The sequence below is a fragment of the Peromyscus maniculatus genome, chromosome 17, assembly GCF_049852395.1.
Source record: "Peromyscus maniculatus bairdii isolate BWxNUB_F1_BW_parent chromosome 17, HU_Pman_BW_mat_3.1, whole genome shotgun sequence".
Lineage (NCBI taxonomy): Eukaryota > Metazoa > Chordata > Mammalia > Rodentia > Cricetidae > Peromyscus > Peromyscus maniculatus.
In genome coordinates this window covers 26194399-26211643 of record NC_134868.1, presented here as the reverse complement: position 1 = coordinate 26211643, position 17245 = coordinate 26194399, and the positions used below count along the sequence as shown (strand labels likewise).

The 17245-nt window shown below is 45.8% G+C and overlaps 1 protein-coding gene across 4 annotated transcripts in view; it reads right to left on the bottom strand.

Annotated features, from left to right (window-relative positions):
* Positions 1-17245, bottom strand: part of Stox2 (storkhead box 2) — a 243440-nt gene that overhangs the window by 180106 nt on the left and 46089 nt on the right. Inside the window, exon 1 of one of the 4 annotated variants that reach the window (XM_076553344.1) lies at positions 12788-13176. The exons of the other annotated variants lie outside the window; for them this stretch is intronic. Within the exon in view, the coding sequence (XP_076409459.1) occupies positions 12788-12809 (22 nt within the window). The 5' untranslated portion in view covers positions 12810-13176. Of the gene's footprint in view, positions 1-12787; positions 13177-17245 lie in introns of those variants that run through there. 4 annotated transcript variants of the gene reach the window in all.

Genomic DNA, 17245 nt, shown 5'->3' with positions numbered 1-17245 from the left:
TTTTTATGTGAACACCAGGATCCAAACTCGGGTCCTCATGCCTGCCCAGTAGGGCTCTCCGCCTGTCTCCCAACCCCATGGTTTGGGGCTGTTGATTTTTAAAGATGGTATTGATAATTTTCCACTCAGAATTAGGGTCGGATGTGAGAATACCATGTATAGGTAAGGTTTTAAAAGTGAACAATTTCTTCTCAGAATTCTATGCCTAAATTCTATAATTGTGACTTACATGTTAAGAAGTTAACTCAGGAGAAACAAAATAGAGAACTACAGGTCAGTTAAAACTGAAATTACTAGAAAATACACGTAGATGGAAAGAAGAGAACATGGAATAATGGATTGTGGAGTTTAAGATGTTATCTTTTTTTCCTGTTAAAATATTCTCTCATGTTATCTTCAGAATAACTACAACCCAGAGAATAAGAAAAGCACAGATTTTTTTTTTTTGCCAATTTCACTTTGAAAATTAAAATCTGAAACATTTGAGTTAGTTCAGTCTGTTGTTAATCTTGAATACAAGTAAAATGAGGGCGTTTGCTGGGGACCATCACAAAAATTCCTTCTCCTTGTTAATACTGTAGGCAGCTTTTACGGTTCATTCTTTCTGTTTTTGTTTAAACTCTCTCAAAAATTTAAATTTAACAAGTGTGAAAATAACTGACAGTGTGTGTGTGTGTGTGTATGTGTGTGTGTGTGTGTGTGTGTGTGGTTGTGTGCGTTTAATTTGGAACAGAAAAATGCTTTAGCACCAAGTTGCAAGTTTGGAAACAACTAAAAATTCCTGGTTTTGAAGAGAACTTCAAATAAAACATTGAGCAATAAATCTTGTGGGTTTTTTTTTTTTTTTTTTAGTATGGATGTTTTTACACATACACGGAAAATTATAAGTGGGTTTTTCCTTAAATAGACCCTCTCTAAGGTTACTTAAGGTTAAGTATGTGTTTGCTATAAATAGAAGAGAAAGATGTACTGATTGTTTTTATCACGTTCATGAGATTCTCAATAGTCAATAAGTAAGACACTCTGGAACATCCTTTCCACAACAATCTGCACAAACACTGCTCCCAGGAATTGGAAGAAGTAAGATGACGTTGGCCGCTGGTCGGGCATTAATGCCCTGAAATACATATTTCTGTGCCTTTCAATAGCTAATACTTTCTGTTGTATCTTTACTTTAATATAAAAAAAAGTAAAAATACAAAATGAACTCAGTAGTATCTGTGGACCCTCTGTTTTATTTTGACTTATTTTGTCTTATAAGCCTTTTGTTGCTTTGATTTTCTTTTTTGTGGGGTTCCCCCCCCCCCTTTTTGAGTTTTTTGTTTTGTTTTGTTTTGTTTTTTGAAAGGGAGAACATAAAATTGGGTGGGTTGAGAGATGGGGAGGAGCTGGAGGAGAGGAAAACTTGATCAAAACAGTGTATGGGGGAAAATTTTAATAAAAAAATAAAATAAATGATCACAGTAGTCACAGGTATCCAAATCCTAGAGACCCCAAGTAGCGGCAGGGGAGAGAGAAAGAGAGAGACAGAGAGACAGAGAAGCAGAGAGAGACAGAGACAGAAAGAGAGAGAGAGAGAGACAGAGACAGAGAGAGACAGAGAGAGAGAACTTTCAATAATGCTGGTATAAAACAGGCAATGACAGGTGGAATGAGAATTCACTTTCAGGTCTTTTTTCTTAAAATATTTACCTTTTCCAGATTTACACACCTGAAAATCCACCTCTATACCAACTGAATGAGCTGTGTTGTACTCTCTGAAGCTAGGTTTGTGCTTTTATTTATTCAATTTGTTTAATTATAGATTGTTTTAACCATGCTAGGTGACCCTTCTACCACTGAGCTACAGCCCAAGCCCCTAAGGTAATAGCCTATCAGTGAAACTGGGAGGGCGGGCATCCAAATTTTTACACAATAATGTAACTTCCTGGAGGGCTTGAAAGTTCACAATTCTGATCCCCTCTGTGTCTCTAATTCACAGTATAATGCCTGGTATACAGTTGGCACTTAATAAATCTTCCTCCCCTATATAGTGCTCTGTTATGATTTTGTCATAACCGCTAGTTTTTCCTCCTGTGTGACCAAAAGTGACGTAGGGAAGAAAGAATTCATTTCGGCTTGCAGTTCCAGAGGACGAGTCTGTGATAGTGTGGGGAGGTATGGCGGCACCAGGAGACCATGGGACCCCATCTTCAACCAAAGACATGAACCAGAAGAGGCTTGAGGCTAGACACTTTTTTTTTTTTTAGTCTTTCAAGACAGGGTTTCTCTGTGTAGCTTTGGAGGAGGCTATACACACTTGAAGCAGCCCCTAAGGACACACTTCCTCCAGCAGGGCTCCGCCACCTATTCCCCCCCACATCCTCCCCCCCATCCCCCCACCCCCACCCCCAGGAGCCCATTTTCAGGTTCCTCGTGGCTTTACCCAGCAGGTCCTCATAGAGAGGATGATTGGACCAAGGGGCCTGAGTGCAGGTGTCTGAGATGGTCTGCACTTGGCTGTGCTGGGGGGGGGGGGGAGAGTCTTTTGCTCCACCCCTTGGCGTCTCTATAAAAATCCTGGGGCATTGATAGTCAGGGCCCCTTGGAATAGGTTCCAGGCCCTCTCGAGGCTGTCCTTTATTTTCTGTTTATCTCCACAATCTAAATCCTTCTATCTAATATTTCCTGCTGCTCGCGCTCAAGAAAACTCTGGGGAACTGTGGGGTTGGTGGGTAAATGCCCTCACCCCGCCCCCCATCCCAAAATGTGCAGCCAAATGGAGATCATGTGTTCAACTACGTGAGCCCATGGGGGACATTTCTCATCCAAACCGCCACGGTTGATTTTGGTTTTGTTCTTAGGGTTGTTTGAGACAGGGTCTCCTGTAGATCAGGCTAGCCTGGGACATACTGCGTTCCTGCTGCTCATCTCCCAGCTAGTAAGATTAGAGATATGCACCACCACACCCCACTACCTGCTGATTTTACAGAACTAAATCACTGTCAACTAACCGTGGTTAGAAGCATCTCAGTTTTGTTATGACAACAAAAACAACTAGTTTTCATGACTCCTCTCCGAATTTAAATATTTGCTCTGAGGCTCTCTCGTTGGTCCAGCTGGAGCACACTGTCGTCAGGGCGGGACAGCTTCCTTATTGGCGTGCAGACTGTTTGAAGCACCATTGTCTTAAGTAGTGGGGTCCATTTAGTAAAGTGTCACTTATCTGACTTAATGACAACCTACCTACCTATAGGAGTGGATTCTAAACAATAGTGCTCTCTCCCTCTTGGCTGGCAGAAACCAGCTCAAGCCGGGGGAGACCTCCTCTTTACAGTTAGAACCCCTCCCAGCTCTCACTCGGTGGCTGGTGGCATTGGATGTACAGATGCGACACATCCCCGGTGCCTCCTCTCGGTCTCTGCATGCATTCTTTGCGGGTCCCACTTTAAACATCGCTCACTTCAGAGGCTCAAGGAAATCCCGTCCACTAGCATTCTACAGTCCTGTGCCCCTGACTCCAAGGAGCCTCAGATGTCATTACCTCTCCCTCCCATCCCTTCCATCCATTTCCAAGGTTGATTTGACTCTTAAAGAAAACAAGCTCAAAACTCTCTATTCGGGGGTAAATGAAATCCAAAGCAGGAAGAAAGTCAGGAACCCCCAAAGTGTGTGCACAGCCCCTCCGAGAAGACCCCTCACACACACACAGCACTTTGCCCGGGGTGCCCTCTCCATCCTGACTACCTCCTGCCTTGCATGTACTGGGATGGTAGGCGGGGGAGTGAGTGTGAGAATAGGAGGGTGAGATGTGGTGTGTATGTGTGTACAGTCACCCCGCAGTAAGCTCAGATTCCGTATCTGTATAAAAATCAAAGCTGCGTGTGCACTCAGGCAGACATTTTTCTCACGGCTGTTCCCTAAAGAACACACTCTAACAACTATTTACGTTACATTAGATGTGCTTTAAAAAAAAAATCTAGACATGATGTAAAGTGCAGAGGAGGATGTATGTAGCCTGCATGCAAATCCTATGCTGTTTTACAGAAGTGATTTGAATTGCTGCAAATTTGGAAATGTACAAAGAGGTTTTGGAACCATCCCTCCATGGGTGTGAAGACACACACACACACACACACACACACACACACACACACACACACACAATTGAACTGTACTCTTACAATTAAAAAGTAAGAAAAATGTACAGGAATTAATGGCGTCCATGTTATACCCCCTCCCCCACCTCCCACCCCGGCTCTCTCTGAGAGAATATTCATCCAACCATCACTTCTATTACTAATATTTAAGCAGCAGGTTTACCCCTTAGAGGCTAGCACAGTGCTTGTCTTCACGGAACCCACAGGCAGGTAGAGAGGACACGCTATTAAAGGAGAATCTGGGCTGCAGTCAGGGATAACATGCCCTCCACCTAGAAGTTGGCACAAGGATCTAGCTTTGCACCAGTACATATTCCAGGGTCCTGTTTTCACAGAGGATGACGGGAAGCCCACATTCAGACAAAGGCAATCAGCTATATGAGCACAGCTTCCTCTGAGTGTGACACAAGTCCGTCCTTCCTCAGGAGGCAGGTGAGGCAGAGGTGCCCGAGACTCCTGGGCCACAGGCCAGTTCCGAGGCCTTGGGTCCTCAAATGTCACTTGATGCTAGAACCCAGTAGAGGAAGAGTATGGGAAGGAAGGACAGTGGAAGCCACCTTTTACTAAGTGCCAAGTCTGTGCTGCTGACATGTGGGTAAGCTACTCTCAGAGACCCTTCTGGACGCTCTCAACCGCAACCCACACACAGCCGTGGAGACCGAAATCTGAGACCCGGGAGCAGGTCTCAGGAATTGTCAACAACACTTGGCAGGCTCCTACTGACCCTCTGTATGGGTCGGAGAGACTCATCTGAGGAGAGACCCACGGGAGCTTATCCTGAATATTTACCAACACTAGAGACCGACAGCTCATTTCTTGCTTTATTATTTTTACCTGTCTAATGGGACAATGTTTTTCATTATCATGTACAAGTTGCTGTCTCAAACTGCATTTCAAAGAAACAAAATTTACATTTCAGACACGTTAAAGAACTATTGCATTTAATTTCCTAGTCAATATCAGCTTGTCCCTAACATCCTAGAGGACTTAGCCTTCAGAGACAGTGACAGAAGGTGACACATTCCTAGAAAAGGGGGAAGAGGCCACGTCTTCTGCCCAAATTTCCAAAACACTTAAAGCGAGACACAAAACAGCCAGAAGGTCAAACATGACATGCCCTGGCAGGACACAGTACCTGGAAACAGGAAGCTCTGTCACAGGCCTCTGAGATAAGCGAGACAGAGCTTGTCACCACCCGGGAGGCTGTAGAAAGTAGCACAGTGTCACAGTTACACAGGCCTTCAGCCTCAGCAACAGGCTAGACTCCATCTCAGCTGTCGCTAAGTTAGGATACAATCTTGGCCCGGGCCCCCCAACTCCACGCTTCTGGTATTGATCTCTGAAGTGGAGGTCATACAACGTGACAGGATTGCTGTAAGTAGTTATGAAAGGTGGTGTGTGTGTGTGTGTGTGTGTGTGTGTGTGTGTGTGTGTGTGTGTGCAATGAAACTCAGTGCACACAGAAATGTCTGGTTGGATGGGGTCTGAGCAGCATGAGTTTGGTTTTTGGCAATAGGTTCTTGAGATGTGGTCTGGATTGACTATGAACTCTCAATCCTCTTGCCTTGACTCCCAAGGGCTGGGATTACAAATCTATACACCGTAGCCAGCTAAGCAGTAGTGTTTAAAGAGAGAAGGGAACTGGAAGGGAGGGGGCATGGAGTGTGGGTTCTGTTTTCAACTGTGCACATCCTTACACACCTATGTGCCAGATCACAATGTGGGCCTGTGTATGGGATCCACCTGTACATTGTCTATCTCTCAACAATGGTGGAGACGGTTCTGAACTGCTGCAGGATGTCTTTCTGTATGCTGTGAATATGTGTGGCTCCCGTTGGATGATAAATAAAGCTGCACTGGCCTATGGCAGGGCAACATAAGGTTAGGTGGTACATTCAAACTGAAGAAGAGACGAAGAAGAGTGGAGTTAGGGGAGACGCCAGCCTGATACCAAAGGAGCAACAAGATGCCAGCAGACAGGTAATGCCACGGCCACGTGGCAACATACAGATGAATAGGAATGGGTTAATTTAAGATGAAAGAGCTCGCTAGCAAGAAGCCTGAGCCATAGGCCATACAGTTTGTAATTAATATAAGCCTCTGAGTGATTATTTTATAAGCGGCTGTGGGACCGAGGGTGGGGGAGATTTGTCTGGACTGCTGGGCAAGGCAAGACCAGAGAAAATTCCGTCTACACTGGACACTAAAAAGCCGGCACTAAAGTGGCCCAACTACTTGCTACCTGTAGCTGAAGTTTTCTCCAGTCCTGCCTGGCCCACGGTCAGGACAAATCTCTCTCACCCGCCAGTCCCGCAGCCGCTCAGACCCAACCGAGTAAACACACAGAGACGTACATTACTTATAAACTGTATGGCCTCAGCAGGCTCCTTGTTATCTAGTTCTTCTATCTTAAATTAACCCATATCTATTCATCTATAAGTTGCCATGTCGCTCACGGCTTACCGGTACCTTTACATCTTTTCATGGCGGCGGCTGGCAGGGTCTCCCTGACTCAGCCTTCCACTTCCCAGAATTCTCCTCTCTCCTTGTCCCACCTATACTTCCTGCCTGGCTACTGGCCCATCAGTGGTTATTTATTAACCAATCAGAGCAACACATTTAACATATAGAACATCCCACAGCAGCCATCTCTCAGGTTACTTGGGAACCACCATCTCCTCTCAGGCATCCTCTGGTATCTCCTTCTCCTCACAGCTGTCCCCTCCATGGCTCACTCCTGTAGGGCCCCATGTTCAAGTTTATTGTCACCCAACTGAGACCTTTAATATCCCCACTCCACATGCCTCTGCAACCCTGTGCCCTGCAAGCACATACCACCCTGCCTTGCCTTGCATGGCTTGTGGGCCAGGACCCCTGCCCCCACAAATGTCAGTTCTCAGAGGGCAGTCCACACTCCCCTGTACCCCTCACAGCTCCAGCAGCCCTTATAAGAGTGAGTGCTCAGGAGAGGTTTCTTGCATGTATGAATGAAAGAAGGAATGAATGAATGAATGACCCAAGATCTGGGAAACAATGGGAGAGATATTGTGTTCGTGACGTCACAGACAAAACTCCTTCTAGAACATTTAGCTGCTTCACTTGGAATAGAGGACACCTGAGCATCACCCCAGGCCAGCCCTTCTCTCTCTCTCTCTCCTCACTCAGCCCTACTATCCCATCAGTCTCTCTCATCCATTTCCATCACCACGGGTTCCCTCCTAATGTGGATCTAGGGCGTGCAAACTGCTTCCTCCCTCTCCAATCGGAATACACTTCCTGATCCATTTTCTCACACTGCTCCCATGCTGAGGAACCTGCAGCAGCCCCCATCTGTCCATCACTTCCACTTTTAAGTCCAGTACCTCCGATCAGCATCCGCCCCATCTCTTCAGCCTACACGGTTCCATCTGTCTTGGCTCAGGAGAGTAGCCCCCTTTGGCAAGCATAGATCTGTGCTCTATTGGGGGGCTGCCCTGCCTCAGGATCATGGAGGCCACTGCACTTGACCCCTGGCCTGCTCCCAGACTCCTCTTTTCTGGAACTAGCATTTGAAAGACGGGAAGAAGGTGAGGAATGCCAAAGGAAGTTGGATAGGCTCTCCTCTGCCCTTCATCTTCCTCACTGTCATAAATCCAGGGCTGGAGACTCCGAACAGCGGAGCGGAGGGGAGGCAAGGGCCGGAGAGCCAGGAACAGCGCCTCCAGTGGGCAGGATTCCCACATCTGCTGTTCCTAATTCTTAAGCATCTGTCAACTGAAACTCTTCCCCTTCAGACACTTCTTCCCCTGGGGCTGTGACGTGAGTGGGTGGGTCGACCAGAGAAGCTGCAAACCGAGCGTCCACATTTCCCTGGACTGAGTTTGACAATCCTCCCAACGCATCCACTGGGAAGGTGCATGAGGCTGGGGCAACGAAAGTCAATCGCTCCGTCTGAAATGACAGCCGTCACGGCTTGAGTAGAAATGCCCCCGCTTAGGCTGACGCGTTCGGAACATTTGGTTCCCAGCTGGTGGGATCTTTTAAAGGTGATGCTTACGGCAGATGTGGGTCACTGGGACGAGCTGGTTATAGCCTGGCCTTGCGTCCAGTGCAGCCCAGTGCTTTGTCTCCTGAATGGAACAGAGCCACAGCCCCAGGCTGCTCCAGACACCGGACCTCAAACTGCTCCCCCAAGGATGGACTGCGTCCCCTTTAGCTGCGAGCCCAAACAAACCTGGACCCCCCCCCCTGTGTTGCTCACATCAAGTGTTCTATCAGAGCTGTGAGGAAAGGAACCAAGACAAAAACCTTGTAATTTTAACCCACTAGAATCTAGGTGGTTTGTAACCTAGGTCAACGGCCTGTAGACCTCGTCTGTGTTTTCCTGGCTCTGAGCACAATTCACCTCCGGGAGCGCTGGTGTCTGGGAGGAACAGACTCCGTGACACTGTGTAGCATCGTCGGCTGTCGGCTGGGTCTGGAGAAAGGAAAAGACCGTGACAGAGAAGCTGAAGTCAGCTCCAGAGAGTAAGGCCTTACTGGGAAAGAGAAACAGGGCTCTCTTCATGTGCAACCGCGGCGCCTATAAAGAGACCTAGAATGGCCGGGCGGTGGTGGCGCATGCCTTTAATCCCAGCACTCAGGAGGCAGAGCCAGGAGGATCTCTGTGAGTTCGAGGCCAGCCTGGGCTACCAAGTGAGTTCCAGGAAAGGCACAAAGCTACACAGAGAAACCCTGTCTCAAAAAACCAAAAAAGAGAGAGAGAGAGAGACCTAGAGCAAGAGTCTGCAAACTGTGGCCCACAGACCAACCCCGGCCAGGAATTACAATCTAGCTGCCCAGTTTTCACACAACAAGGAAAAAGTCAAAACAAGACTTCATCCTCCAGAAAATGAGAGCGAACTCATGTCTTGGTATCCACCGAGGTTTACAGAAGCCGTCAGGCTCAATCCGTCTGTCCTCGCTCCACATGGCAGAGCTGGGCAGTCTTGTCTCAGACTGTCTGACCCGTAAAGTCACTTTATTATCTGGCCCTCTGTCAATCCCTGCTCTAGATGTCAGGTCCCGGGAAGACACACATCTCTGTCTACGGATGTGACTGTACAAGTAGAAACAGCGGAAAGTTTGATGAAGTAAACACAAAAACAATTTAATTTAATTTTAATGTTTTCATCCTAAGTGCTGAGCGGCCCTATGGGTCAGGCTGATGTGACTTTGGGAGATAGCATGTTCTAGTTTTCTTAGTCTTCTGCCCTATTTATTTTTTTTTAAAAAGTGTTCTTACCCCTATACAAAAATGTTATTTGAAAAACAAAGAAGGGTTTTCTTCTCCACTGCCCCCTAAAAATCTTGAAATTCACTGTGACCCATTTCATCTACACACTGCAATCTCAAGTGGGTCTCAGAGGCCATGTCCGAAAAGGAACCATTACACATTCACAATTACACAGAACAGTTAGTTTTTGTCAATTGGACACAAACCAGTCACGTCGGAAGATAGAACCTCAGATGAGAAACTGCCTCCATCGAACTGGCCTGCAGTCACGTCTGTGGGCATTTTCTTGACCACTGACTGATACAGGAGGACCCCGTCCACTGTGGACACCACCACCCCTGGGAAGGTGGGCCTGAGTTGCATGAGAAAGTAAGCTGAGCAAAGCTTGGAGAGCAAACCAGTGTGCTGCCTTCCCTTTCCGGTCCCTGCCTCTGATACTGCTTGAGATCCTTCCATGATGAACTTTGATCAGGACACACACGCCCAATAAACCCTCTTCTCCCCAAGCTGCACTGGGCTCTGCTGTTTATCACAGCAATACAAAACAAACTAAGGCGTGGACTGAGGACCTCCTTAGCCCTATCCACTGAGCTTCCCTGATGAGCACTGTGCGACAGAATGTAGGAAACCCACGCCCTCCCCAACTTGGTATGCTGCGAGAAGCCAAGATTTTCCGCCCTAAAGCGCTTTCCTCCATGTCGGCCCAACCCCGTTCGCACACAGCCCTGCTGTATCTTTATTAAATCTATAAAATTACAAGCAATCTGAGCCGTACTCCCGTACAACCGCCACACACTTCTTCGCCTGGCGGTAGCCAGCTCAAAAACTTGAAAGAAACTGCAAACAGAGTTACAGAGCCCCTATAATTTATTTTTATAACTAATGAATCATTAACAGGTACTTCAGGAGGTAATTAAAGGGAAACGGATAGGCCTTGACTCTGAGGCTGGGGGTTTTCTTGTTTGCTTTTTCAGTGAAGCAACAGTCCCGCTATACGCCACTCAAAGCGTCGGAGGAATTAGTCCAGTCATGTCGCAGGGAGCTAGAAAACCGATACAGGCCGGGCAGTTCCCATACATGCTCACAGAGGCTAGGTTTTGCCCAACGCCTGCCTGAGGCAGCCAATCACAGAACCAGACTCCTAAATACCCAAGTCAAGAAAGGCAGTCAGAATAGCGAAGGAAATGGGGAATTACCTGGGCGCTAGAGTTTAATGACTGTGTGTTGTAATGAGCATGAGAGGATCAAGGGCCTTCGTTATCCATCTAACTTCTGGAACAGGGATTACATAAGGAAATTAATTGCCTGAGCTCCACGCTGGCAAGCACACAGCACCGCATGCTGAAAGCGAAGCCAGGATTCATTTTTCCCATATAAACGGCTCTTTGAAATTGTATGACTCCATGGGAAACGAAAATCCTCACAACAGGACAAGTATTATCTCACCCATTACCTTTCACTCGCCTGAGGACGGCAAGGTCACCTCCGAATTCTTTTCCATTGTTCATCCTTGGACGGATGGCACTGTTTTCTCAGTCATGTGGTATGTACTTCTGGATGCCTTAGGATGCTCTTTGGTCTCTTGCCTCATTTTCTAAACTTCTTGTGTATACTGAAAAAGTTGTCCTGAGAAAGATGGACTGACGAAGTTCGTTTTGAAATCAGAAGCGGATCAGGCAAGTGAGATGAGGCCGGGGCCAACCAACGAGATGTTTGATTACTTAAGTATACAAGTTGAATAATTCTGATGCAAAAATACAAAACCCCAAATGCTTCAAAATTCAAAACTTTTTGAACACTGAAATGATGTCCCACATCTAAAATTCTGCACCTGATCTCATGGGATGCATGGAAGTCCAAATGGAGGCGCACTAAAAATACTGTCTAAGGTCACCTCCAAGCTGTACATGGTAAGTATAGGAAACATAGATGAAGTTCATGTTTAGACTTTGGTAGTCCCTGAGATATCTCACTGTGTTTATTAAAATATTCCAAAGTCAAAAAAAACATCCAAAATTAAAACCACTTCTGGTCCCAAGCATTTGGGGTAGAGGACACTCAATCCCCCAGATTATGTGGAAAACTCACATCTCACACAGATCCACGGCTGCGAAGTCTCTCAGAATAACCATATTCTTAAGCATTTATTGTAGTCAGGTCAACTAGAGCAAACACAAAGCATTGAAACTATCTGGCGTGTGAGGTGGGCCTAACACATTAAAATTTCCATTGACATTACTACTTACATTTTAATCATTTTTCATGGAAGCCGGAGAGGTCAGGGAGAAAACCTGGCAATTTCATACAGTCAACATACAGCAAAAGGCCACCCCCGTGTGTAGTCACCACAAATACAACCAGCCAGAAGCCCTCTGCCTTCTGTCCCTGAAGCAGGGAGGCAAGAGGTCAGTTCTGCTTTTCTTTACCTGCCCCCTAGTGGAGAGACTAAGCCCGAGCCGGCTACCCAAAGATGGGGGGAAAGGGTGACGGCTAGAGACCCGAGTTCTAGAACCCGAAGATTGACTGCAACAAGAAGAGAAAGAAATGGTATTTGAAACAAAACACCGCATTTTTCAAATTAGCTAGAGCTTTTTTTTATTTTAAATTTGCATGTATTCTCAAAAAAATGAGTCTTTTATTCACCTATTTGAAATGGTAATGTGCTAGAACTCTCAAATTTAGATTTGACTCCTAAGTGGGACGATCCAATTCCTTTTTTCCAACAGAACAGAGAAAAATGACATGTGTTCTTTCAGGGGCATCCCCCTTTCACCTAATACCCCGCCTGGCAACTAACACACACACGCGCGCGTGCGCGCGCGCGCGCGCGCGCGCGCGCGCACACACACACACACACACACACACACACACACACACACACACACACGAGAGCTCACACATGCATACAGTGAAAAGAAAGGAGTCTGCATGTCCAGACTACTTGTGTATTGCGAGCCTTCCTTGTGTCCCTGGAAGTCAATATTTTACCCTTACTGCGTTCATCAGAACTAGCTATGGACACACCACCAACAAAAAGCGGATGCGGGTACACTAAGAAGCTAGCACCCCAGAACTCCCGCTGAAAGCCCTACAGACATCGTTTGTATGAGAGGAAGCCTCCTCCTCAGATACAGCTTATAACAAACAAAACAATTAAACCACTAATAAAAATGAAAGTGCCTTACTTAACATGGGAATCACAAGAAGCCAAGGTCAAAAGGTCACAGCTGTAACTCCAGCCTCTAACTTTAATTTTCCTCCACAGCCCTATGGTGTAGCCTTTCATCCCGTGACAACTTTCCCAGCTGCAAAATTGGAGACTTGAAGGGAAAGGTTCCCTCAGATTTCCTACCCGGGCTTTGGTTATTCTAAAAGAATCAGCGCGCGCACTTACAGCTTCCATTTCCCGTGGTCATAGTGCCCTCTAGTGGCTCCCAGGAGAAATGATAACATGTTGGTCTTGCAGGGTTTTTTTTTATATGGGAGACTGGTATAAGATTTTTAAATCTGTATGTGTCAACTTGTCTGACCACTGTAGCCAGGCGTCTGATCAAATACCCGTCCAGATGCCACTGGGTATGTTTTAGATGAGATTAATATTCAGTCAGTACACTTTGAGCAAACCAGATTACTCTCCATGATTTGGCCATGGAAAAGGGATCTCGGGCAACAGGTGGCCTTCAGAATCCTTATCTATAGGTGTCCAGCTTGGCCTTCTCTGTACATACATCTGTCTGTGAAGAAGGAACATTGTTTATGGAGGTATCAGTGTGTCTGTAGTGGGAGTAGGGAGCAGGATTACATCGTGGATCCACGTCTTTGTCTTTGGAGAACCATAACAGGTCTAAGTGAAGGGCTCCCCAGAAAATTCCCAGGTACGTCTCTCTCCAAAGTGGTGGTTTCTGCAAGGAATGAGATGGCTTAGGAATGAGCAAGTGTAACTTGTGAGACAGAGGTGGAGAAGGACCCTAGCCTGCTAGTTCACGGTCCCCATCAGTCAGCTGCTGCTCATTCACAATGGCTGTCCCCAGTGGGGGCAGCATCGAGTAGGACTCAGACCTATGAAGCTTTCCCAGCTTACAGAATCTGAGACTTGGAGAGGGTTCCTTCCGAGTTCCTGCCCTGGCTTTGGCTGTTCTAAAGGAAACAGTGCGGGCACCATGGCACAGTTTTGAGAGAATGGCCGTGCCATTTGAAGAAGACAGGATCTCATATACTCTGCCTCAGCTGTGGCAAAACTCCTATGAAACAAGCCAGCCACTCATGACCAGTACACTGGATTCTCACGTCTGTGATGCAATGACTTCCGTTTAATAATAGACTCAGCAGCGAGGATCAGTGCGGATGTGGTCATCTCAATCTAATTTATAATAAATTTGTAATAAGTAATAAATCTCAAAATGACCCAAAGGAGTAATGAAACAAATTATCACACACAAATTTATCTTTTCTGGCCATCAAAAACATTTTAATAACTTTAATGACCATAAAATCATATTAAGAGAAAAATGACACACATTTTAATAGGTAGCTTTTTTTTAATGTTAAAATTTTATCAATGTGAAAGGCTATTTTCTCTTTCAGTTTTAATTTCATGTGACCCGCAGGACCATAATTATCTCATAATTAAAAGTAAATTTTTTTAATGAAGATATTGCTGAGTGTGGTGGCGCACGCCTTTAATCCCAGCACTCTGGAGGCAGGCGCGTCTGGATGTATGTGAGTTCAAGGCTGACCTGGTCAACATAGCACGTTCCAGGCCAGCCAAAGCTACACAGTGAGACCGTCTCAATTAATCAAAACATTGAACAGGTATTTGTACCATAATTTTATGACAGCACTTGTCACAATAAGCCACAGGTAGAAATAAGCCAGGTCTGTATAAACAAATCATATAAATAAATCTTGCAATGGACTATTAGCCACCAAACAAATGAATATTTGTTTGAATATGCTACAACATAGACATACCCTAAAATTGTTACTACTATTTTTTAAGACTTATTTCTTCTTATTCTTATGTGTACGAGTGTTTTGCCTGCATGTATATAGGCCATGTATTTACCTGGTGCCTATGAAGGCCAGAAGAGGGCATCAGATCCCGGGAAACTAGAGTTACAGTCATTTGTGAACTACCATGTAGGTACCTGGGAACTGTCCCTAAGTCCTCTGAAGAGCAGCAAGTGCTCTGAACTCCTGAGCCGTCTCTCCAGCCCCCTGAAAACGTCACTCTCCAGGAGATACATCAGATACAGAAAGACAAATATTGCATGGTGGCGCTTAGAAAAAGGACCAGTTGGCAAATGTACAAAGACAGGCAGGAGAACAGAGCAGAGCAGGAGTGCAGAGAGGGAGTTACCGTTCAGTGAGTACTGAAGGTTTCGTTGGGAGTGATGGGAAAGGTCTTGGTACAGGAGTAATGGCGGATGGTTCCTGAACAGTATGATCAAAACAATAAATATTATACATATTTGACCACAATTGAAAAAGAGGGAATGCCCGAGATTCTTTCTCCCACACTATGAGACAGCACCAGGGAACCCTCCCAGACTCCCATCAGCCTTCCCTTAGGCAGCTGGGGTACCTAGACCTCCTCCAGAATCGTGACTCTGTCTGTACACTTGTCTCCGTTGTACGCAAGGAGTTGGGAGCTCTGATTAGTGTCGTAGCCCCAGCATTCAGCACAACATACGGCACATAGTAGGTACAAAAAAAAATTCTCGGAATGAGGATGCAAGCTAGGAAAGCTATCTCACCCAAAAAGCTATCTAAACCTGCTTGGCAGACAAGAAGCAGACAGCCCAGGTCTAGCTACACGTCTCCAAGGCAAGTATTGTAGTTTCCTTCTTTGTGGTTTTTATTTGTTGGGTTTTGTTTTTTCTTTTGTTTTGTTTGGTTTGGTTTGGCCTTGGTTGGTTGGTTGGTTGGTTGGTTGGTTGGTTGGTTGGTTGGTTGGTTGGATTTTTGTATTTCAAGACAGGGTTTCTCTGTGTGGCCCTGGCTGTTCTAGAACTCACTCTATAGACCAGGCTGGCCTCAAACTCACAGATCTGCCTCCCAAGTGCTGGGATTAAAGACGAGCACCACCGCCACCAGGTAAAGTATTGTAGTTTCACGCCATCATCCACTAAGCTCTTTTCCAGAAGCATGAGGCTGCCACAATGGAACTGTTCTCCCCTTTTCACGGGTGCCCTGAGGTGGTCCCAGGTGACTCCTGCACAGAATGAGAGCTGGTGACCACAGCTGACATCACCGGCACTCTCTGCAATAGAAAACTACAGTGAATCCTCCTTCACAGCAAGGGCCGTGTGTCCAGGTCATGCCTGTGACTGGGACAATGATGATGTCCCTTGTGGGAGCCCGTTCTGGGGTTCCTCGTGGCTTTACCCAGCAGGTCCGAATAGAGGATGATCAGGACCACGGGCCTGAGTGCAGGTGTCTGAGATGGTCTGCACTTGGCTGTGCTGGGGGAGGAGGTCTTTTGCTCCACCCCTTGGCGTCTCTATAAAAACACTGGACCAGAGACAGTCGGGGCCCGTTGGAATAGGTTCCAGGCCCTCTCGAGGCTATCCTTTATTTTCTATCTGTTTATCTCCACAAGACTCTCCGCTATAAATCCTTCTATCTAATATTTCCTGCTGCTCGCACTCAAGAAAACTCTGGGAAGCTGTGGGGGTGGTGGGTAAACGCCCCACAGAATGGCGCCATGAACAGGGACTAAAGAAAAAAAGGGACTAAAGAAAGGGGAAAAAAGGGACTAAAGAAAGGGGAAAAAAGGGACTAAAGAAAAAAAGGGACAAAAAAAGGGGGGACTAAAGACAAATGAACAGGGACTTAAGACAAAGTAATAGGGACTAAAGATGAAGGAAAATAATAGTTTTATTACAGAGTTTTTGGTGAAAGTGCTGAGTTAGCCCTGCCAGTGGAAAGGCATGCCGGTGTTATGGAATATATATATATTTTTATATATATTTTTTGGGAAGGCAGGCGTTTTATCCTCGAGAGAAAAGGAAAGCGGACTGGAAGGATGTCCGATGCTGCAGCGAAATTCTCTTCTGTCAATTTTCTATCTTCTATCCCTTTCTCAATTTCTATCTGTGATAAGTATAAGATATAGGGTAGTAATATAGTTTAGGAAAAACTTAGAAGTATAAGATTGTGTAGGAAAAAATAAGTAAGGCAACTAGACAGAAAAACTCAATTTTCTAACTTTGGGGGCTTTGAAAGCAAACTGGGGAAAAAATCTTTCTTTGGGCTTTTCGGGTAGTAAAAAAGCTCTTCTTTGAGCTTATGGGGAAGAAAAAGTTTCCTATGGAAGCTTTTGTCCTGGGGACAGCTGAAATGCTAAGTCCAAGCGGCAGGAGAAAGTAATTTCTCCCTGAGGCAAAAATGGGGGTGTAAGAAGTCAAAGTTTAAAGTTGGGAAGTTTTGGGAAAAGTTGGTCTCTCTCCTGGGGAAAAAAAATCTTTCTCTTAAACTCTAAAGCTTTTCTTGAAAAATTTGGGGGGAAAATCTCTCTAAAAAGCCTTAATCTTTCTCTCTTAAGAAACTTAAAAACTAAAGCCTCTAACCTCTCTCAGAAAGAGGAGAGTAGAATCACCTGAAGATATTAGTATGGGGACCACCTGTGATTAGCTCTAAGGGAAAACAACAAATTTAAGACAGCAAAACCTCTAAGTTTTCAAGCTTTAACAATCCTCCCTGCAATGCAGGAGGCTGGGACAAGTTCCTAAAAACCTCTTCTAAGCTCTGTCTCTTCAAGCTAGTAAAAGACAGTGGGTCAGAGTACCCTGAGGGAAACGCTTGGGAGAGTGTGGGTGAAGAGCTACAGAGAGCCCAAAAGGGCTGGAAA